At 42.1% G+C, this 23,792-nt stretch overlaps 2 protein-coding genes across 2 annotated transcripts in view; one reads left to right on the top strand and one right to left on the bottom strand.

The window, feature by feature from the left end:
- Positions 1-1,919, bottom strand: part of TRDMT1 (tRNA aspartic acid methyltransferase 1) — a 28,910-nt gene extending 26,991 nt beyond the window's left edge. Inside the window, exon 1 of the mRNA XM_030943784.1 lies at positions 1,840-1,919. Coding sequence (XP_030799644.1) covers positions 1,840-1,903 — 64 coding nt within the window. The 5' untranslated portion in view covers positions 1,904-1,919. The remainder of the gene's footprint in view (positions 1-1,839) is intronic.
- Positions 1,920-14,395: 12,476 nt separating this feature from the next.
- Positions 14,396-22,945, top strand: VIM (vimentin). Its single transcript, XM_030965841.1, has 9 exons — positions 14,396-15,021; positions 15,193-15,253; positions 19,252-19,347; positions 19,488-19,649; positions 20,114-20,239; positions 20,954-21,174; positions 21,267-21,310; positions 21,729-21,814; positions 22,333-22,945. Exons 1-9 carry the CDS (start codon positions 14,480-14,482, stop codon positions 22,372-22,374), a joined length of 1,380 nt encoding a protein of 459 aa, XP_030821701.1. The 5' UTR covers positions 14,396-14,479; the 3' UTR covers positions 22,375-22,945.
- Positions 22,946-23,792: the final 847 nt, after the last annotated feature.

Raw genomic sequence — 23,792 nt, 5'->3', positions numbered from 1 at the left:
GCAATTTCTTCAGTCAAATGCAAACCCACAAGAACAGAAATTACACCCAAGACTGACACTGAATCAGTTATGTTCAGCAAGTTCAGAAACAGAAAACATGGAAGTAAATTCACCTTTTCAGGAAATAATACAAGGGGTTTAGTTAAGTCCTTCAGTCTCCAAACTACACCATTAGGTGACATGATTTCAAGGCTTCATATTTGTAGTAACTATCCACTGGGGCATCACTAATTCTGTGTATCTTTTGGATAAAAGTTTACAGTCTTCTGATAATCTAATGAGGCATTCCCAACATTCCCACCCTTCTGAGTATTTACTGAGTTGCAAGTGATGTTTTCACAGGTGGAAACTCACAGGACATCACATCTAGCATTATAATCTACTAAACATTGCAGCACACTACTGAACTGCCCCAAGACATCCATTATTCTGGCAAGAACACAGCTAAGTAGTTCAGTAAAGAGTGAAGAAAGCATGGTGTAGGCTAACTTTCAGGAATCAGTCCACTTTCAATGGAAACATGGAAATTGTCTACAACACAACAAACATGGATAGCTTGCCAATACTTCAGGAATCTGGTTACCAGAAAAGCAGCATGTTATCATTAATGTGTACACTATACACAAGGCATAAACCACTGCTTTCATTCTACAAAAACTCCAAAATGTGCAGTTCCAGACAAAGCTATACTTGCCTCTTAATATTCTAAGAATGTCTCTGGAAATAAGGAAGATACATCCTCATGAACAATGTAAGAACCTATTTTGTTGTGTGTTTATACATACATAATAAATACATTAGAATATATTTTATATATTTATGTTCATAAATAAAGCACTTAAGACACATTCAAGCAAAAATAGGATAGTAGGAAAAATGCCACTCTGACAACTCTGAAGCTGTTTTAAGTAAAGGGATGATGCTTAATGGATTTCACTCTGTAAGCATACTCTTAATATTCCATAGCTCCCTGGAAAAATAGCAAGATAAGGCAAGTTTCCACCTGATGTTTTTATGACAATGCTCTCTGCTAATGTTCCTGAAGACTGAAAGATTTGAAAGATTGTAGTTACAATTAAAATTATTATGGTGATTATCATAAGCTATACTAATGCATGTTGAAACATGGACTTCAAAGTAATAAGGTCCAGGGTACTTTACAATGGAAATCAATAGCCCAAACTCAATTTTTAATTTGGGGAAGCCAATGCACAGAGAGTCTACAGGACCTGCTGAAGGTCAGCCAGGCCGCGCCTTAACAATTCAGCAAATTGAGCTCCGGGGCTCCTTGTGCCTGATCAAAAACTCACCTGGGAACATGGGCTGGTGTGAACCCTCTATACCAGCTCAAATACCACATTTCCTTTTCATGTTTATAAAACATTACACCAGCCTCAGATGGTCAGGCTCGTTCATATTGGAACATGGCTCAGCTGTTCACCTAACTACGGCCTATGAAAACCAAGTCCACGTGCATGCCAGGGGGAGACCCTGGCTCGTGTGGTTATCATCCTGGGCATCCCAGTGATCGCCATCCCATCTGCAGCAGGGGTGCCTCTGTATTACACACAGCACATAATAACAAACAAAATCATGGCCTCTCCAGAAGCAGCTGGTTGGGCCAAACAAGGAGCAGGGATCCCTAATTTCTGTTCCAACGTGCTCCTGGTGCCACACGCCGGGCTGGCGAAGGGGCTATGGGAGAAAAGGGGCCACCTTCACCCGCCCCATCGAGCACAGGGGCACCCTGCATTGCCCCCCCGGAGAAGCCGGAGCCCCCGAGGGCGGGGTGTCCCGGGCGGGGCGGGCAGCACGGAGCCCCCCGGGACGCGCCGGTACCTCTGAGGGCCTGGTGCATGCCCCCGATGCCGCTGTACAGCTCCAGCACCCGCAGCGCCGCCATGCCCGGCCCGCCGGCCCGCCCGGCGCCTCCCCGAGCGCCGCCCGCCCGTTCCGCCGCTCTTTCGTTCCCCCCTCCCGCCCCGGCCTGCGCCGCCCCGGAGCGGCGGCGGCAGCGGCAGCCTGGGCTTGGTGGTCGCTCGGGAAGCCACGGGCGGGATCGGCTCCGCGGTGGGGCGGCTCCGCCACTTGCGTCCTCCTGGCAGTGAGGGGCCGGGAGAAGGACCCGTTGCCCGCCATGACCCCCTTGGGCGTCGGTCGGGCCAAACCGGTGCGGACAGCGCAGGCAGAGGGTGGCTGTGCGGGGTGGCGGCGGGGCTGCTGCTCGTGAGGGGCGGACATGTGTGCGGGCCCGTTTTCGAGAAGTCCTTTCAAAACACGCGCAGGAAAGAAGGAAATAACTGATGAAATTGCTCTTATTCGCCCGAACGCTTCTTGCTAAACTGAGAAGGAAGAGACTACTCAATGACATTGGTGCCCCACAAAGTGTCCGGTTTTTTAAACAAATAGTTTGTGTATATATGTGTATATATATGTATGTATGTATATATGTGTGTGTGTGTGTATATATCAACCAAAGTAAATGCATCACAGACTGTTACATGGGTTACCCACCACGGTGAAGCAGACACTCACCTACGCTTCAGTTTGCAGATTCAGATTGTAAAGTGAAGATGAAACATTAAAAAAAAAAAAATCACCCAACCCAAACCTGAACATGTTTCTCCACTAGTTTCTTGATTTAATTATATTGTTGTAAGAAACCTGTCAAAAACAAGGTGGGTTTAAGGAATAGTTCTTTCTTCCTGAGAAGCTGCCTCATACAGCATGTCATAGTAGCTCCCACCTCTTGACTTACAGTGGGGGAAGGATTTTTAGCTGAAACTGGAGGGCAAAAAAGAGGTAAATCTGCTTCCTTTCAATGCACTCCTCCAAAATACAGGATGGAAAACAATGGAATTAGAAACAAAATTTCAAAGTAAAAATATCAGTCTTTGCCTGTTTTTTCAAAACAGTGCTGTCATTCACCTGTCATTCACCTGGATCTTCATTATCAGAGTCTGGGGCTGCTGCTTTATTTGTCAGCCATGGAAGGTGACTAAAACAAGTCCCAGTTTATGTCACACAAAAGGAAGTGCAGCAGCTGAGACACCGGAGAAGAGCAGCAGGCTTTGCAACCAGCTGCATGCAGGTTTCCTGCATTGGAAGTTGATGGAGAACTGAGAAAATGGAACCCATGGCACAACAAAACTAGAAATGTGCTTTCTGGAGAAATGAGTCATGAGACAAAGATGCTGAAGGCCCTGAAGAAAATTTATCAAGATTATGAAGATGGATTACAAAGAGCAAGGTTGTTATCAGCTAAGAAGATACACTTTAGTAGAACTCTTTCAAAATATAGATGGAAGATGAAAATAAAAAAAAAAGCAACTTTTAGACTATTGAAATCAGTAAAGCTGAAGAATGAGTTTGAGTTTCTTGTCTTACTATTCCCATAAGCTACAGATGACAGCAATGCTAGATACTGTGATGAGTGAGAGCTGTAGTCAGCCAGAAACAGTTCATTTATTTGGAGCTGCCCAGCACCTGGAGTGATTAATATCAGACAGGAAGACAGGGGTGAGACCTGTTTTTCCTTCTCCTTTCCCTGACTCCAAGGTATTTTTGCCATTCATACATAGGAAAAGTGGAGTCAGATGGAAAAAGCTACAGAGATGTCTCTGCAGTGCTGGTTGGTGGCAGTAGAACATTCCCAGCTCAGGGGAAATCCTCCACCTACTTCCTCTTCCAGTGTAGTAAACTGGAGAATATGATCAACATGCCTCCACTCTGGCAACAAAGAAATTAATAAACTAGATTGGGATTTTATTGGCTTCCTCTTGTAAAGAATGGGAAACACCAAAACTTCCCTAGTGCTCATTTTTTAACAACTGGCAGCAGTCACTTCTATAATTCTGTATAACTGTGTCTGACCTAACCTGGTTCTCTTTATCAATTGACAGCTGCAAAAAGAACCAGAATGAAAACAGGGAATCTAGAAGCAGTTACTTGTAGTGTTCTTCACTTTAAAAATGTAAAGTCAGCATAATAATCATACTTTCTGGATCCTAACTTAGATAATAGTATTTAAGGCATGCTGCTTATTTCGCACAGGAGCAATGGCTCAGAAGTGCTGAGATCCATGGCCACTCATATCTTGCTTCTCAGAGGAAAACCCGGAATGATGGCAGAGAGAGGGTGAGCCCTGTGAAAGCAATTGTTCATACTTCGCTCAGAAAATCTTGCTAACATGTGCTGTCATTGTCATGGGGTGAGCTAGATGTTGCTCAAAGTTTGTCTTGTGACCCCAAAGCAGCCACATATCTGCAAAATTTCCCAACTGGATCTCTGACTCACTGAAATTTGGGTATTGTGACACCTCCTTTTTACTCTTCTCCATGCATATAGGATGGATAGGATTCCTTTAAAACTCTATGAACATTAAATTTTATTAACAGAGGGGATTAATAGCAGAGTTGAAGTCCAAAGTCCAACTCCGGACTCTGCATTTTTTAGGACACAAATATGGGCTGTTTCATGTATCAATCATGGCTCCACAATGTGGTTGGCTTTAAATAACAAATGAAAGGCTTTTCTAAAATGATGTTAATTTATTCTAAATGATCACATCTACAGAACTATGATAATGCACTGATGAAACAGCTATTTGCTTGACTCCAATATATTTATAGTAAATATATATTTTAAGCAAACTGATCTTTTAATGATATTTTTTAAGTTGTTGACATAAGCATGTGATATCAGCATTTTCACTGAGACAGCTTTGAAAACTCCTGCCTCATATCAACTAGCATCATTTCCTCAATGCAGAAGTTTCTGGAGTTTGCCCACATCTCTGATGAGTGGTATGATACAGATAATCATGCCAAGTCTGAAATTGTTGCCTTGGTAATAAAACAAACATGTAGTGAAACAGCTACATGTGGTTAGTGGAACAAGAAACCACTGCAATATTTTCTCTTCTTAAAACGCTTTAGAATTGCTAAAAATGTTACAATTAGTAATGGTGCAAAAGAACATCACAGAAACATGCCCCCTTCCTTAAGATTCTGCATTGTACTTGGCAACTGAAAAACAAAATATGACTGGACCGTGTAATCTTGCCCTCAAAGTGAGAAGAAAAGATTTTCACTGCTGTGTCTATAATTCAAAAAATGCACACGAAACTCGATAAGCAGTTACATGTGAGTCTCCTCCCTGCCCTCCCCTTTGCAGCAGAGCAGAGCCAGCAGGGCCTCTGCTCACCCCCAGCTGTGACAGGAGGCTGCCAGTCTGCAGTGCCTGTCACTGGGCTTTGTCCAGGCCATGAATGCAACCTCTGGGTGATGAAAGGTAGTGGACTTGAAGCTAGGAAGTGCTTGTGAACATTTTCTCCATATTAAAAAATGGAGAGAGAACAGGGAAAACCTCCCTCTGCTTGTACACTGCATGTTTGAAAGTGCCTTCACAGTGATCAGCCAAAACTTCGTACAAGCAAATATCAATGTCAATAGCTGAATAACAAAAAATGCTTCTTTTCTCCAAAGGTCCAATATAACCTACTAAACACCCAAGTGAGGATCAGGAAGAGTATATGAACATCTCTGCTGTCTGGAAGGGAAGCTCATATTCTGGGTAAGAAATCACTGTGGCCAGGAAGGAATGTGAGGCATGTCATACTCTTGCAATGCAACCAGTGAATTGAAAAAAATCTCCAAGAGCGTATGGCATCAATTATTGTTTCCATAACCATTGGCCCAGTAGGTTACTAACAAAACTGAAAACCTCTTGCAGTTTATCAAAGTCGATCTTTATTGGATGTTATATTTCAGAAGGGTATTTATCAGAGCTGATTTCTGCTGAAGTGCTGCTCAGTAAAAGTAGCTGTCGACCACAGCGGTGGTGCTTCCAGGAAGCAGCTGGGCTGTGCCTGTATGGCTAAGGAAGCCTATGATTTTCATTTATAATGCCACACATCTGCAAGACTAGAAAGAAAACCACATCAAACCAAGTTTGTCAGCCTCTCTCAATGCATTTTCTAAGAACTCGATACCAGGAAAATTTATGTAGCTGAAATTATTTGGAAGAGTGATCAGACACAAACATTTTTAACTTTTTGCTTTTCAAATATAATATTAGCTCAGTTTCAGGATTTGATTTTCAGGTTTTGGGGCTAGGTATATACTCTGTATGGAGTAAGGAATAAAAAGACATTGCTTCTCTAATTAAATCTTTACTTTTCTTGTTTAAATACATTTAAATCTAAATAAATCTGGCTTGTTTGTTACATTTGGCCTGCAGTGGTTACTCAGGCTGGATGAGAGGCATATGTTTACATTATGTTATTGACTTTCTTGAACTTACACATTCCAGTGCTTGAAAAAAAAAAAATTATATAAAAAATTATGTATTCCCTGGATTGAACAAAACAGAGCTCTTTAAGGCCCCTGCAGTCAGGCAAAAGATTGCTGGTGCAATGAATGCGTTTTGACTGAGACCTTTGAAGGGCGACAGCAGGCACGGAGCCAGGCATTTGTTAAGGGGGATCAGTTCAGGATGAGGTAATGGCGTGGGAGATCCCAGCTCCCTTGCAAGGGCAGGAGGAAATGATGTGGTGCCTGCTGCTCTCTCAAAGGGAGGGGAGGGGAGATGAGGGAAAGAAAGAAAGAAAGTGCAGCCAGTGAGCCTGGATATGCCTCTTCACTTCTTGCTTAAGGCAAGAATTTTCACCTCCAGTATCCCCGTATGATTTGCACAACTTACACTGTGCAAACTAAAAAAGACTTGTAGCTGTATATCAGTGTTGGTCACACCTTCTGATCACAAGGCCATCTGGTACCACCTACAGCTTTTGTAGACTGCAGTTTTGTCTTTTAAGGAGTTCAGCCCCTGCCCGAACTGTTGGTGGTTTTTTTTTATTCAGTCCATGTGGTGAGATTAATCTCTGACTACGAGTAGCATTAGTTAGCACAGGAAATGAGATCTGCCATGGTGGAAGGATTTCAGCAGAAGGATATTTTCTCCAGAGAGAAAGAAAACCTTTAATGCAGCCATAGCAGAGCTGTAACTGTGGCCCTCCTGAGCGACCTTCAGATTAGATTAAACCAAAATTGTATACAGTGAGTACTGTAAGACCTGCCCAAGAAGCCGAGCACTTGGTGCCTAGGCAGCACAGAGATGTCTTCCACCCTGGTTCTATTGCTAGCATTTGCAAGTGAGTTACTTAAAAACGAATATAAAACTATTTGATATCAGTTATGGATTGCAATTGCTAAAGTTATTGTACTTAAGATGTTCTCCTTCTGGCATTGGAAATGTCTACAGATATCTGTCAAACACACCAATATAATATCTACCCAAAAGACTCTTGGAAAATAGTCTATGATAAGACAAGAGAGTTGAAGAAGTTCTGAGATTTTGTAAGGATAAACTGAAATAAAGGGAAAATTGAGAAGATATTGCGAAAGAAATCTAGGAAAAATATAACAGTGTAATTTTTGGCTTCTTTTGGGGCCCATTCCCCTTTCCTCTTTGCCTCAACTAAGAACAAAAGCTTTAGGTTTTTCTAAAGTTGAAACAAACTTTTTTAAGAAAAAGGACTGTGAAATTTAAATGTTATTTTTGCCACGACAGCTTGGAGAGAGAGGCCCCAAAAAGCCTAGCCAAAAAGGGCTAAGAAAGCCTAAAATAGTTATTTCTGAAGAAGAGAAATCTTCTTGCAGAAGACATATGCCAGAATGGACTGGCAGTGTCAAAATTCAGCGGTAGGGGGTTGGGCTTACTAAAACTCCAGCAAATGTGTTTCACATAAATCAACAGAAAAATACAATGGGAGATTGTTGGAATTGTCCATTGAGAACCCTACATGTTAGATGAAGTCCCTGAAGATGATTTTATCACAGTTTTGGTGCCACGTCAGATGTAGCACTCATCTCCAACAGCATAGGACACTGTTGTTCAAAACCTAACAATATTAAATTCAAGTAATTAATTAACCTAAACTGTGAATAGTTCACATTGTCATTGGCAGTCCAGGCTTCATGTATATTGTAGTACAATAGTATTGTGTCCTTCATCTGTGGGATAGCTCTCAAGATTCCTCTTGATATGACAGAAGTTGATTATTTTCAGAATACAACTGCAGGTCAGTGGCATTACTGTATTAAGGGAAAACTATGCCTCTCCCTTTGAAATATCCTGACGTCTGACCTGTATGTTTTTTCATCCTGATGTGCTGGACTTACATGGTGGGCCTGGTAAATTCTGTCATGGAGTTTATAAAAATGCCTGATCCATGTCAAATAAACAGCTACAAACACTGGCAAAAGTCTGAGTTAGCAAAACTGAAAGATCTACAAAGCTCCTGAATAGTTGTCAGGTCCTTTCTCCTGTCATCCTACACATACTCTCTTCTGCCTAGTATGTGTATTGGACCATATACAAGACCAAATTCCTAAGGAAAATTTCGGGTAGACACTGAATTGTCTTTGTAATGGGACACTGTTCCACCTGAAAAGGTATGGACACCTCTACTCTTCCAGACATTTGCTCTCTTCCTTCTCCAGCCATATGCATCATCTCATCTGTATTTAACTAATTTTCCACTCAATTCCTTATGGCCCACAATATATTATGCATCTCAAATCTGGATCATCTTCCCTCCTTAATCCCGACTGGACAAAGTATATTTATGCTTGAAAATTAGGCATAGAGCTGACATGCAAAAACAGAATGTCTTTTTAGAAACTCAGTCTTCTCAGCTTTTGGGTGTGTGCAGCACTGCCTCTTCCCTTTGAAAGGAGCCAATTAATCCCAGAATGGCTAAAACAATGTATGCTCAGTTTATGAGTTTCATTGGAACCCAGGATTTGGCACAAGAACTTGGACTGAGGAATCCACTAAAAACTTGGCCTTCAAGGAGGGAGTACTGCTCTGCTTGTCCTGGGCATCTCAAAGGAAGAATGGAACAATTGCTGCACACAATTAACGATTCCATTGCTTTGTCCTGCCTCTTCCTCAGAAAGATCATCATTTCCTGGTATATCATGGCAAGAAAACATTATGCTATTTATGCTTTGTGTAAGTGATGGAACTGGGGGAGAGAAAAGAATGAAATCACTTCTCAGATTTAATTGTTTTTTGGCTAGAGGAGCTCTTTAAGTAGTTTGAGTTGAAGAAACTTGGCCAAAAAGAAGTAGTAAGTGTTTAACTGACAGGGTTCATTAATGGCATACAAGAATCACTTCTTTTTTCTCAAAGAGGGGATGGATGGATGGATGGATGGATGGATGGATGGATGGATGGATGGATGGATGGATGGATGGATGGATGGATGACTCATCCTTGAAAAAGTTTGCAACCTCAAAATTTAAAACAGTGAACCAAGACAGTGCTTCCCATTGTAATGTGACAAGTAAGTGTTCATCCACACAGTTGATTTCTACCTGAACCAACAGTGTGCTGCAGGAATTGCAACCTAGTGCTGAGCAAGGCCAAGATGGCCAGGTCAGCAGTGTGGCAAAGGACAGAAAAAAGCTACACTATGTATTTTGCATAGATTCTCCTGAAAACTTGAGCTGCTTAATTTTATCTGATATTTATCTTAAATGGTCCTTACAAAGTGCCTATCATGATCCTTGAACAATTTCTTGGTCTTTGACAATATACAAATTTCATTAAACACAGATGTGGAGAGATAAAATTTCAAATTATCTATTTTGGGGCACCCAAAATCAAGACTGAGAGATTTTGTGTATTCTAAAAATTTGTTCTGCCTAAAGAGTTGAGCATTGAGCCTTAAGCCATGCCAAGCCTTTTCTCAGTTTGGAAAATCTCATTCTATATGTACCAGTGATTCCTGTATTGCTGCCATTCAGCAGTCAGTGCTATTTCTGTTAAATGAAGTGAGACAGGGTGTCATTCTTAATTTTTTGGGGTTTTTTATTTTTTAAGGAATAGATTATATAAATTGCTATACTTGTGACAGAGCTTAAACACTTCTCCTCTGTTCCTAGAGGTGTGCATGGTGTTTGATACAACCTCAGGGCACAGGACTGTAGTAGCTTTGAAAATGAGCACCTGATTTGGTGCAAAAATGTCCCATTTTGATACAAAAAACTTCCTATTCTGGCAATTAGAAACCATAGTAGAGAGACACCTCATGCACGACAATAATAATTCTTTGGAAATGTAAATCGTGTGACAGGGTGGCTTGACTCATGTTCAAATCACTTCCTTAATGATGAAACCCCTGCCAGTTTCATATAGTTCATTTTACATTAAAATAGAGTATTTCAGACAGACTTGGTTAGTTTTGAGTATAGAACCTAGTCATTTAATTGAAAAAATCAGCAGCTAGTCATACCAATTTGATATGCTTTGCAACGCTGGCAATGACAATAGGCAACATAATTTTAAAAATAAATTTCATAAAAGAATTTGCCTGTTTCTTTATCAAGACAAAAATTAGTCAAGGAAGTTACTCACAAGGGGAGAATTCAATGCTGGAACAGTTAGATGTTCTGCAGCCTGGTAATAATTCAGAAATCCAAATCATCTTCTCCTAGTTAGAATGCAGGGAGATGCATTATCAGGGTTCAGAAAAACCATCACTTCCCTGGATGCACTGGCCTTTCTTGGGGATTCCTCCTCACACTTGGCTCTAGCTAAAGGGAGAGACTTCTTCCAGCTGAGCATTACAGCCAGAATCCCTTTTTTTCTTAAACAGGGGCCTTTCTGTTTTCAAAATCATGGCAGTCTGTGTTTTTAGGCCATGGCTGAAGGTGTTCTTAGACAGTGAAAGCCACAGCAGTCACTGAAGTGATAGGCCACAACATTTACTCTGGCTGAGCACTGCAGAGTGTTCCTCTGGTTCAATTGTCTGTAGGGTGTTAAGGGTCTTTTATTTCCTCATGTTAAAATGTGTCCCTACTGCCCAGAGTTTGTTTGATTGTCATGGTGCAGGGGTTGTGTGAAGGAATGCCTCTACAGCCCCATGCATACCTGGGCTTATGGTTGCTGTATGGTACTGACACAAAAATTATTGTATTTGCATGGCAGGATGTTTTTTCATGGGTATTTAATCTTTATGTGTCTTTCTACACCTCCTGGAAGTAGAAACTTTAGAAAAAGGGCATAAATCTGATTAAGAAAAGCATTCACATCTGTTTAGTCCAGGTTTATGTAACTGGAAAGCACATTCAATATTTGAACTTAAATTAGTCTTGTTTCTTACTGTTAGATTAAATGGTAAATTTCAAAAATAAAAAGAAAAAAAGTGAATGCCACTCTTTTCAATGACGTTTTCAGACCAATAGATACTTTTGCAAGGAAATAATAGAAATTCTGTTATACGGACTTTTTAACTTTTAGTACAACCAACACGTAGTATAAAGCCATTCAGGCACGTGTATCTTCTCTCTGTGCATATCCACTTCCCCATTAATAAAAGTTACACACAATACAGGTGTCTTTTTGCTAAATTTCTAGGACTTGATTCCATATTTCATTCCTGGCAGTAAACCAATACATAATTATCTGGGGAAAAAAAAGGCCGCAAAAAAAAGGCATAAAAGAAAATTACAGTCTGAACTGAAAGTCTTGTGATAAAAATACCTGTTTGTTTTTTCAAGAGTGCCATTACCTCTGATCTACTTCTGTAGAGGTGATGTTGTGGGCTGACCGGGCAGCTGCATGACTGCACACTGGAATTGCAAGGGAAGGCATTGCAGTAAACAGGACAGATGACAACCAGTAGTTTATGAATAATCCCCAACGTGGTGCTGAGTGATGCTCTTAGCTGTCTGATCTTCATGTCAGAAATGGTCAGGATCTCCATCAGCCACCGTCTAAGAGTCCCATAGCATTTTCCATGAAACTAGACATTACTGTGATTTCATTTCCATTCAAAGTACACTCTTCATGATGTTTATGGCTACACTGAGACAGTCTCTTCTAAGAAGGACAGTAGAGATCTTTCTGCATTTCAAGGGGACATGTTTTAATCCCCTGGGGAGGTGGCAATGCAAATGTGTGTTAAATTTATTACAGCTTACAAGAAACATACAGCTTCTTCCATTCGTACATCTGTGTAAGTGCCAACCAGCAAAAGGCACTTAAAGGTTTACTGTAGTCCCAACAGCCAACAATATCTGAACATTTCATAGTGAGACACAGAAATGAGGCAGGTGGCCAAGAGCACATATGGCAGCAGTGACATAAACATACGGAAATTACACTTGAAACATGAATTGGGTGGTCATATTTACTAAAACAAATACCTTGGATTTTAGGGGCAAAGCATTTTCTGAATGAGGATGATTCTTGCATATGTTTGCATGAAGTATAAGTTGTGTTCTGTTAGGAAAAACAGATGGGGCACCAGCACACCTTTAAAAAACAACAGTCTACTAAAGCTATCAGTATTTCTGAGTACAGCATCTTTAATCTGTGAGATTGTTTGTTATGTGCTGTTTTGCTGTTTTTGCCTCCTCGCAGAACCAGTATGTACTTCTGTGCCAGGGCTCTCAAAGGCTTACAGCTCAAACTTGATGGCTTAAATAGAGCTCTGAGAGGGCTGGGCAGCACAACAGCGTCCAGGCTGGGCTTTGGGAACCCTTAGCCTCAGGAATGCTGTGTGACCTCTGCCTCTTATTCAGTGGGTGAATGGAATGAGCTGTAGCCTGGGACTTATACTGCAAGTACTTCAGTGGCTCAACCTTGTCAGCTTCCTTTGCTTGACTAAGCCTCAGTGAACAAAAGAAATTAAAACCTCAAGGACTTACTTTTAGTGTTGCAATACACTAAAAGTATTTTACTTTTAGGAATGCAATACAAATTGCATTCCTGCACTTCTGGTTGCCAACAGAATGAACACAAAGCAAAATTTCCTTCAAATAAACAAGATCTTTAATAAAATACATAGGTTCACAGTCTTCCTTGTAAAGTACATTACCTGAAGTACAATAGTTGACTACTGTGAATTGGGGTGTGAAGATTACCTTTTTCTCTACCCACTGTTCATATTCAGGTTTTTCAGAACTTCCAGTGAAGATATTTTTTCCTGCAGGACTGCAAGCTAAAAAAAAAAATCAAAAATCAATGGTAGTTTTGCATCCCCTAAGTGCTGAAGCAATGCATTACAGATAATATGTCTACAATGTATCACTCACTTCCCATAGCAGAGAGAAAAAAGGATGTCCCTTATCTGATGCATCAGTGCAGAATTTCAGAATGTGAGTCGTGGTTGGGCCACTCAAGTTTAAAGTTATCTAAATGGCAGAGCTTCTGTCATCTTCCTTAAGCAACCTCTGCATTCATGCTGAAACAATCTGCTGCTACTCAAAGTTTTTCTCTGTTAACTTTTATTCCATTGTTATTGCCCTGTACTACCTACATCACTCTTTTCCATTGCTAGTAGTCCCATTTTGATAGTAAAATTGCTCTGAAAACACTGGGATTTTTGTCTGGCCTTTTATTTTACACATATTTGTATGTATTTGCTGATCATAGTTAATGAACAATTATCATTTTGCTGGGTGCTCTCCTAAGACTCTGATCATATGCCTACCAAAATTAATAGCAAAGTGTGTTTGGTACAGAAGTGGAGAAATGAACTTTGTTAAAATCAAGCCTGCTACTGTCCTAGATATTTTCCAGGAGCAAGATCCTGGATACAGTAATTTCAATAATGTACAGTCCACATAAAAACCCCCTAAATTATTCCTGGGATCATTGTTACAATAATGGCAGTATTAAGCCTTAGGCATGTAACTGCTTACCCAGCTACAAGGAAAACATATTTAACCTGTAAAGTTTATTCTTAATCATAGGAGCTGAGATTGCTATCATGGGAGGCAGCTAAAGAAAACACATACATTATTTTCTGGCTGCTTATTTTGAACACTTGGGAGCCCTTTGTGAATAGTTAGCATAATTTTTCCCTGATCTTACTCTTTTGGAAAACTCAAAAGGAAAGGAAAGGTTCTTAGAAAGATATCTAGATAAATATACATCATACCTATAGAGGGGTTTTGATAAGTTACTCGGAGTATCTTGCCAGGCCTATGACATTAGACTTGCCAGCTCCTTCTTGCAGCCACCACGCTCACTCTGGAGGGGGACAACGAGATGAGAGGGGGAAAGCCAGCGCCCATTTCCGCGACGCCGAAGATGCCGCCGCTGTCAGCCCGTCCTCCCCGGGCGCGCCGTGCCGGGGTTCCCCGCGCCCGCTGTGTGGGACACCGCCCTGCCACGTCCCGCAGCCCCGGCGGAAACCTGCCAGCCCCTGGGGACCCAGCCTCAGCACAGGCTGCCGCCCACCCTCCGCGCCCCGCCGGCCGAGCCCAGCCGCCCCGCTCGCCGCCTTTGTGTCCGCGGCCGCCGCCCCTTCCCCGCGGGCGGGGCGGAGCGGGGCGGGTCCGCGGGGCGGGTTCGCGGCGCCCATAAGAAGGGGCCCTGGCCGCAGCCACCGCCCTTCTTCGCCGCGCACCCCGGTCGTCCCGCTCCGCTCCCGGATTACAAAGCCCGCGCCGCCGTCGCTATGAGCATCAGCACGAAAAACTCCTCGTACCGGCGCATGTTCGGCGGGGGCAGCCGCCCCAGCACCGGCACCCGCTACATCACGTCCAGCAGCCGGTACTCGCTGGGCAGCGCCCTGCGGCCCAGCAGCGCCCGGTACGTGTCCGCCTCGCCCGGCGGCATGTACGCCACCAAGACGACGTCGGTGCGGCTGCGGAGCAGCATGCCGCCCATGCGGCTCCACGACTCCGTGGACTTCTCCCTGGCCGACGCCATCAACACGGAGTTCAAGGCGAACCGCACCAACGAGAAGGTTGAGCTGCAGGAGCTTAATGACCGCTTCGCTAACTACATCGACAAGGTGCGCTTTCTGGAGCAGCAGAACAAGATCTTGCTGGCCGAGCTGGAGCAGCTCAAGGGCAAGGGCACGTCCCGCCTGGGCGACCTCTACGAGGAGGAGATGCGGGAGCTGCGGCGACAGGTGGACCAGCTCACCAACGACAAGGCACGAGTGGAAGTGGAGAGGGACAACCTCGCCGACGACATCATGCGGCTGCGGGAGAAGTGAGTGTCCCGGGGGAAGGCGGGTTGGGGCTGCTGCCGCGTCCCGCTGCCTCCCCGCCGCCCTGTCCCCTGGCGCGGAGCATCCCGAGCGGTACCGGGCGGGCGGGAGGCTGGACGGGGGGGATTTGGGGGACCCCCGCTCCCTCCTCACCGCCGTCTTGCCCCTTCCAGGCTGCAAGAGGAGATGCTTCAGAGGGAGGAGGCCGAGAACACCCTGCAGTCCTTCAGACAGGTTAGCGGTGGTGGAGGAGGGAGGAGCCCGAGGGGGTGGTGGCTGTGCCTGGGGCGGAGGGTGGGAGTGCAGGAGTTTGCTTTCCTTGCACAAAGAGGTTTCCGTCAGTTCTCACGCAAGCCCTCCGTGTTTTCTTTAGGGGGATGCTGCAGTCTGAGGGGAGGGGAGTAAACTATTGTCCTGCTTTATCCAAGTCTAGCCCGTTTTACAAAAAACACCCCAACGTGGAATCACTTTCCGATCCAATAAAAGTGAAAGGGGGCCATCTGCTCGCTTGGCTGAAGGGTATTAATGGTTTCTATGGGATTCACCGTGGAATGCAGATACAGGCATTATGGCAAGTGTGGTGGCAGCAGATTGAAATAATAGATCCCTTTGTGTCGGAGGGGAGGGCGCAGTGGGCTGCATTCTTAGTAAATGTGTAATGGTGCGGGAATATTTCTAGCGAAATGTGTCTGTTATGGGCCAGTTTTTGTACAAAACAGAACTCCTTTTTGATGAATCACTGGTCAGTGCATTACTGGGCAAGAGTTTCAAATTTAAGGTTTTTTATGTGGGTGTTGTCTGCTGACAAGAAGTAGACAGTGTGTTCCTTGGGGCGAGGTCACAGGATTGAGTTTGCCTCCTCTGGGTGTCCATTAAGAACATGAAATTTAATCCTCCGTAAAACAAAGCTGTTAACATAGGAAACAAGTTATGTTAGAGTTTAGTCTTTGTAGGATGTTGTGATGTTATCCAGATAAAGTAAATCTACATGACAACCAGAAACAACTGTGCAAACAGTGTTCTAAAATTCTTAAGCTCAAGTTTTCACTTGTGCAAAACCAGCTTTCAACTTAGATTAAGCCTTGTTTGGACTAAGAGATATTTAGGAATGTGCCTTCTCAAAACAAGGTCTCTTCCCTAAAACTCCCGGTGTAAAACAGCATTGCTAGCATTCTTTGAGACTGGAAGTGACTGCCCTTATCACCAGGCAGCTGGGTACAGGCTGACTTTGTCCCGGAGCTCTTCATAGGCATTAACAGAAGTCACTGTTCAGGAAATCAGCACTTGATTGTTAGTGTTTCCCTGGGAAAGGCTTTTGACTGCAGTATATTTACAGTCCTTGAAGGACAGCAGGTGTGTTCAAGAGATAGTGTGGGGAAACTGAAACACCTACTCCCATTCAGAGCCTGGGAATTCACTCTCCACTGGCATTCCAGGGACAGAAGTTTTAAACAACAGTCTGAGATACTGCTTTAATTTAAGATTATGGGTTTGTGTTTTTTTGAGCGCTAAGACAATTTACTGTAGTGTGAAGTTCTATGAAGGAGCATTTAACTTAAGTTTTAGAGAACCTCATCTACTCTGATTCATTGCTGAATTCAGTTGAAGGATCAATTGACTTAAGGTTGGCTTTTACCTGATCTTTCATATATAATTGGTGCACTTTAGGCATGTCTGCATTTCAATCCAGTTAAATCTTATGGAGGCTCTGGGCTTTAAAGTAAGCTTGGCTTGGTGTGCCTACCCTACCCTCATTATCCAGCTCTTCCCTTTATTTGGAAAGGGGTCACTCAGAAGCTCAGCCTCCAGCAGATGTGTGCATGCAGGACAGTCAGAATTGGATCCATTTACCCTCCTAAGTTGTAGCTTGTGCATAAGAAATGCAAAGCATTGTCTATGGAAACTCTACACTAAATCCCCTCATGACATAACTGGTGCATGCTGGTGTGCTTGATTTGACCATCAGTCATACCTATTTTTTCCTTACTGGCAAGGATGGAGTTAACATGTTGGTTTTGAAACCTAAATCTGTTTCAGTGCAAGTTTTGTTCTTCTGAAAGTGAAATTAAATTCACAGAACACTGAAGCTGAAATATCCTGTTGTGCTTTCCACTTTAAAACAATGCACAGCTTTCTATTAAATCATTATATTTTTCCACTGGAAAGTTGTACAGTTGTATAGACTTGGATCACTTCAGCAGGTGCTTTCCTGTTCTGATGTATCATCAAAGATACTTTTTACTTGATGGAACAGTTGTGTACTTCAGTATTGTAAAATAAAGAACAAATATTTGAACTTAACCTTTATTTCCAAAAGCTGCCAGTTTCAGAGACTGTTCAGCTCATATGTACTGAATTTTAATTTATTTCTTCTGGACAAAGATATGATTTTACTGATGTGCTGAGGGATGTATTGCAAAAAGTATATGTGAAAGTTCAGTGAGGACTTTCCTTTTGGGACAGGACAAGCATCACAGTGAGAAAGTTGCTGCAGGTTTGCCAGCTAGTCTAGCAGCAAGGAATAGGTCCTGAACCTGTGACAAGCCTAACAGGTCAGGTCCTGGCTAACATTAAGTTTGTCTAAAGTAAACATGGATGCTCAACCCTGCAAGGTTAATGGCTTGCACTGAAGAAGCTCTTGGGATAAAATCAGCACGTATTCCAACTGCAAACAAGTTGTCCTTGTTGTTCAGGCTACAAGTAGCCAATTCATTTATGTAGTTCTCCACACATCTAGAAACTACTGAAACACTGAATTTTAGTGATAGGGAATGCATAAATGATAGCATATAGTAAAGCACATGCCACATATTGTGTCTTCAGTTTAACTTGCTTTCAATTTACTATAAGGTCTTAAAATCCTGTAGCTATTCAGTTGTTATTAAAAAAAAAAATAAAGCCTTCAGGGTGAAGTTTTCTGCAAAATCCTCTAGAAAATCTTTGGATGTCTGGCCAGTTATGTAAACATGTTGGGTCATAGCCATGTAATTTTCTGCCAGAATGGTCATGAGGGGTTTTGGGGGGAGGAGAACAAATTAATTAGGAAATTCTTTCCCTTAGCTGAAAAAGAGCTGATACGAACTGTGGGTGTAAAACTGGAATTGATAGAAAAGTTATGGAATGATGCATGAAAGGGGTATTTTGCTGGATAAAGTAAACAGGATAATTTTTCTGGAGCAAGGACCTTGGCCCAGAGTAGGAGTGATCCAAGGAAAGGCTTTCTAGGAGTCTAAAGAAAACACTCCTTATTTCAAAGGTGCCATAATAAAGAGAGCTGCTGATTAGGAATGCTTATGCTTTGGGCAATCCAAAATAGCTTTAGAGTAAGCTGTGAGAACCTGATATGTTAATACCCTGTGAGCACAAGCATGTGGCTGTGTATGTAACTAGCGTGAAAGGAACAATCTTCCCCTTTGCAAACTAAATGCCTTACACATTCAAAATGTAAGAAGTTGCCAATCAATGGCAATGTCTTATATTTTTGAACTAATTCAAGTTGCTCCTTTAGAGCATTCATGATGTGTCTTCTGTTATGCTCTAAATGAATTTTTGCTGTTGATTAAGACTATCTCTGTGCAGCAAAAGGTGGAGCCTTTGCCAGCAACTGTGAGGGTGTAGGCAATGATGAGTAGCTCAGTTTGTGTTTATGCTCACACCTTCTTTTTCTCAAAGGAGAACTGTTGACCTGCATTGTGAATACTGCAGTTCTTACACATACCTCACCAGCTTTACAAGTATGCTTTAAAAGTGTGGTCTGTGAACCTAAGGGGCTCTGTGCTTTTTCACCAAGCAGTCCATAAGTTAAGCCCACTGATAGGCCTGACAGCACACGTGTTGCACTTTTAAGCCCCACTGAAAAGAGTGGAAGTTTGCAAAGTGCAACTCTTTGTCAGTGTAGTCAAGCTAGAAGCACTTACTGCAGACTTCTGACTCAAGTACTTGAAGGATTTACACCCACTATGATCTGTGTGCTCTTGATCATGCTTAGCAGCATGTCAGCAAAGATGTAATCAACATACGTGGTATAGCTTTCAAATTCAGAATAAAGCTGCATATCTAAGGTTTAAGGCTAAGGTAGGAGGTGGCAAAAAGGTTTTTTTACAGCTTTTGATTTCCTATTGTCTTGCCAAAAGGCTCAGATGTAGCACCAGCCTGTATGCTGCTAAACTTCCTGTAAGAGACTTCTCTCCATCAGTTTTGTAAAATTATGGATTGTTCTTCTCTCTGCTCAGGATGTTGACAACGCCTCTCTGGCACGTCTTGATCTCGAGCGCAAAGTTGAGTCTCTGCAAGAGGAGATTGTCTTCTTGAAGAAACTTCATGATGAGGTAAGCTGAGAAATGAGGTCTGTGTTTAGATGCAGACTGTCTAGCAAGGAAGCTCTTTGCTGGTTCTGTCCCAGAGTCCTCACCTGTGTATGATCTGAGTGCTTTTGTGCAATAATGTTGAGTGTCCACTTCTCTCTAAGGAAATCCGAGAACTGCAGGCCCAGCTCCAGGAACAGCACATCCAAATTGATATGGATGTTTCTAAGCCTGATCTTACTGCTGCCCTGCGTGATGTTCGCCAACAGTATGAAAGTGTTGCTGCTAAGAATCTTCAGGAAGCTGAAGAGTGGTACAAGTCCAAAGTAAGTAAAATGCATCTGGCACTGGAACTAATTCTGTTTAACAGCTTTGCTGTAGCACTTGCTGTTCCCTCTGTCTCTCTAATGGACATGAACATAACCATGACACAAAGTCTTCTTTTAAATCCTACTATGGGAAAGGTACAACTGAAAACATTTTGTGCCATTACTACAGCAGCAAAGTAATGGGTGCACACTGGGAGTCTTTCCTGGCCTGGAGAAATTAGTGAAAAAATTGTGGAAAGATGGGAAATGTACAGGGCAGGAAAACAAGTACGAAAGTTTGCTATGAATTCTAATGTAACATTTAGAAATAGAAGAGGCACTTTAAGAGTAATACTAATATTTAAGCATTTCAGGTGCTAACCCTTGTAATACCTCCAGTTGTCCTCAACTGCTGTGTCCACAGAAGGTCTGTTTCACTGTTTCTGTTGAAGTGTTATGCTAACAGGACTGGTGTTTTCCAGTTTGCAGATCTCTCTGAAGCTGCTAACAGGAACAACGATGCCCTGCGCCAGGCCAAGCAGGAAGCCAATGAGTACCGCAGACAGATCCAGTCTCTCACCTGCGAAGTCGATGCTCTTAAGGGAAGCGTAAGTAAAAGACAGCAGTTGTTCTTCTTCATTGCAGCTTTAAGCACTGCACTGCAGTTTAATTGTCAATTTGGATGTGAAAGCAGGAATCTGCTATGCAATTCAGCAGCATATTAATACTTTTTGAAAAGGATGCTGTGGGCTCGATTTTTGTGTATGCACAACAGTGCACTGGCTAGATTGATACATTGAATCAGTCTTAAGCTGTAAACAATACGTTCATTCTCTTGCTATAATAGTCACTGTTTATTTAGCACTTTCTGAAAGTGTTTATGCCTTGTCTATCAGGTACAGATAAAGTTACTAAAAAAACCTGGAGGAGCAGTGAAAGGTGCAAATTTTACTGTTGCTAAAACATGACTCCTTTAAAGACAAGCTTGAAATAGATGTAACAGTGTTTAGTACACCTGCAGATCTCCTCTACTAAGGACTGCCTGCATGCTGACTTGAACTGCATGTGTTGGGCTTACTGTAAAGGATGGCTTTGCCACCTGGCACAACAAATATGTGGCACACCTCAAATCACGCTGCAGCATAACTCTCCTTGACTCTGCAAAGGGAAAATAAGGAGATGACAAATTTGGGACATGTCTAGGCATTTTCAGAAAGGATACTAATGTAACACAATTTTCCTTCTTTAAAATGTTGAGGGTCTCAAGGGTGGGGAAGAGTCACTGAACTGCAGCAGTGCTTGATTTCACTATTCTCTTCCAGAATGAGTCCCTGGAGCGCCAAATGCGTGAAATGGAGGAGAATTTTGCTGTGGAAGCTGCTAACTACCAAGACACTATTGGGCGTCTGCAGGATGAGATCCAGAACATGAAGGAAGAAATGGCTCGCCATCTCCGCGAGTACCAGGACCTGCTGAATGTAAAGATGGCTCTTGATATTGAAATTGCCACCTACAGAAAACTGCTGGAGGGTGAAGAGAGCAGGTAATCACATGCAAACATTTTTCTAAAGCCAGAAATTATTAGAAGATACTTTATACCCATATCTGATTTTACCCATTTCTTTTTTCCTTCAGGATTAACATGCCTATTCCAACCTTTGCTGCTTTGAACCTGAGAGGTAAGCTGTTTCTGCTATTTCAGTTTAGGCAGTTGCTGTATCATTAGCATGAGGGTTGTGGATAGTTCCTTTTTTGCTGGTTTTTGAACTTTTAAAAGTGCAGTTAGTTGTGAATACTCTTCTTGGATCCAACTACAGTATTTGCAACTACTTAACCTTTGATGGTAGCAGCTCTTCTGTTCCTGGACACATGTTTTTAAATATTGATACATAGCAAGTAATTGGTTTAGATACCTGCTGAAAGTGCTTTAAGGGGCACAGAGAAAAAAAATGTGGAAGACCTGGTTTATTCAGAGCAGGAGACTTCCTTGTATACTAAATTGGGATTCTGAAAGTTGACACTAAAATCTGTTACGCCTCATTTCTTTGAGGAGGCACTTCATCTAGACTATTGGTAATAATACATCTTCTTCTGCAGAAACCAACATTGAGTCTCAGCCAATGGTTGACACTCACTCAAAGAGAACACTTCTAATTAAGACCGTCGAAACTAGAGATGGACAGGTTGGTGGTAACTTTAATTTTATTTCTATCACAGCTGGTAACCTTAAATTCTTCAGCTTGCCTACTGCTTACTGCAGCTTGTATGTGGTAGTAAGTATTGAGTAGAACAGCAACTGGCATTCCAAGCTGTGTGAACATACAGGTATAGCAGACAGGTTTCTCTGGAAAAAAAATAATCAAAATTCATCTGATAGTAAAACTTTAGGTTGGTGATTGTTACCTGTGTATTGATTATTTAAGTTCAGCTGAGTTAGCAAGTTCTCAATAGATTTCCCTATGAAAACATGTGACAGTAAACAGAGATACTTCACTCGCTTAGGATAAGATGCTGTTGTTGGTGTAAGTAAATAAAACTTGAATGGTTTATGTGTGCTATTTACAAACTAGAATTTCTCATAAGTGAGAGCTGATACCCTCTTGTTCACATTTTGGAAGTGGATGTTCCACTTCTAACTCTTCAAAAACCCACAAAAATCTCCCTACTAAAACTTAATGCAAGTGTTTCTGTTTTTCATTAGGTTATTAATGAAACTTCCCAGCATCATGATGACTTGGAGTAAAGCTGAAGTGAAGATGCATTCTTACTAAAGGAGAAATTCTTACCAGCAAGATTGAAAAAGTCCATGTCTTAAAGGAAGAAACAGCTTTCAAGTGCCTTTCTGCAGTTTTTCCATGAGCGCAAGATGATTATGCTAGGAAATAGGTCTTAGATCTTGCAAACTGACTCTCCCTGAAGGATTAGAGTTTACAATGGAGTCTAGTTTACAAATAGCAATATCTTGTGCTGCAATACTGTTTTTAAGTATCTGAATTCAATAAAACTGCTTTTTCCAGCACAGTATGAGCAACCTGTCGCTACTTCAATAAATCTTTGGAAAATGGCTCTTGATGTGTTCTAATTTGTTAAACTTCATGACTTTCTGGAAAGCCATAACATAATGCTGGAATTATTATACGGTTGACATCTTTAGTACTGGCTGTGTGGAATGCTGTTTTTTCAGTTTAACTAGATAAACTGTCTTACTTATTTACTGCTTAGGTTTTGGAACCAATTAAAATGGATTATAACTGGCAGATGCATAATGTATTATGATATCACTTGAATAAAATATGATACTTCAAGCTAATAAATATTAATCTTGCTTCCATATACTAGTTAATGCAGTTACTAAATGTCAGAATGGTTGAAGTGCCTTAAAACTTGGCTTCATAAAACATAGCACTTATGTAGCAGAGAAATAGTTCATGTGAGCCCTTATCTCAGACAGCACCTTGCAAAGTTAACAGCTGACTTGGTGCATTAACTTATTTTTCCAGGAAAGACTAGTTCCCAAAGGCTTGTTGGTATTACAGAAGCTACATGAAGGCTTTGGCTGGAGTGGGGGTTAGGAGAGACTAACTTGCCCTTTTGCTGACAATTCCAGTATTTAAACCCCTTTTAAAACAGGAGAGCCACCATGCTTGGTGTTGTCTGCTGAACATCAGTGTAAATGCAGCAGAATGGGAACAAGAAAGTTCCACTCTGCCTTGCCATAGTCCTCCAGGAGGCAGTAGTGGAAGTTGATGTCCTCTCTGAACACTTAAATTTTCTTCTGCAGAGCAACATACTTCTCAAATTTAAACACAAGAAAGACCCACAGCAGAGCCCCATGAAAGTATCTGTTGTGTTCTGCATTACTTCTGCAAAGTCTTCTTCCTGTAAGCTTTCACTGAGATGCAGATTCTCTGGAATGAGGAACTGCAAACTGAAATTTTTCAGTTAATATAATAGCATTCAGGGTAAGGGTAGAACTTCCATGTTGTACAGATATGCTAGATATTTGGGAATTGATCTCTCAGAAAAACTTACTGTTACCTCCATCTGATAGGGATGAAAACAATTTACTCCTTTTCCACCCTTATCCTTACCTTTCCTCAAGCATGTGGCTAACTGGATGTAGTGTAGGTATTGGAGGGAGGGGGAAGAGTACGGGGCTGC

Source organism: Camarhynchus parvulus, chromosome 2 (genome assembly GCF_901933205.1).
Source record: "Camarhynchus parvulus chromosome 2, STF_HiC, whole genome shotgun sequence".
NCBI classification, from domain to species: domain Eukaryota; kingdom Metazoa; phylum Chordata; class Aves; order Passeriformes; family Thraupidae; genus Camarhynchus; species Camarhynchus parvulus.
Note: the sequence above shows the minus strand (reverse complement) of the source record. Positions and strands in the feature narration are given on the sequence as shown.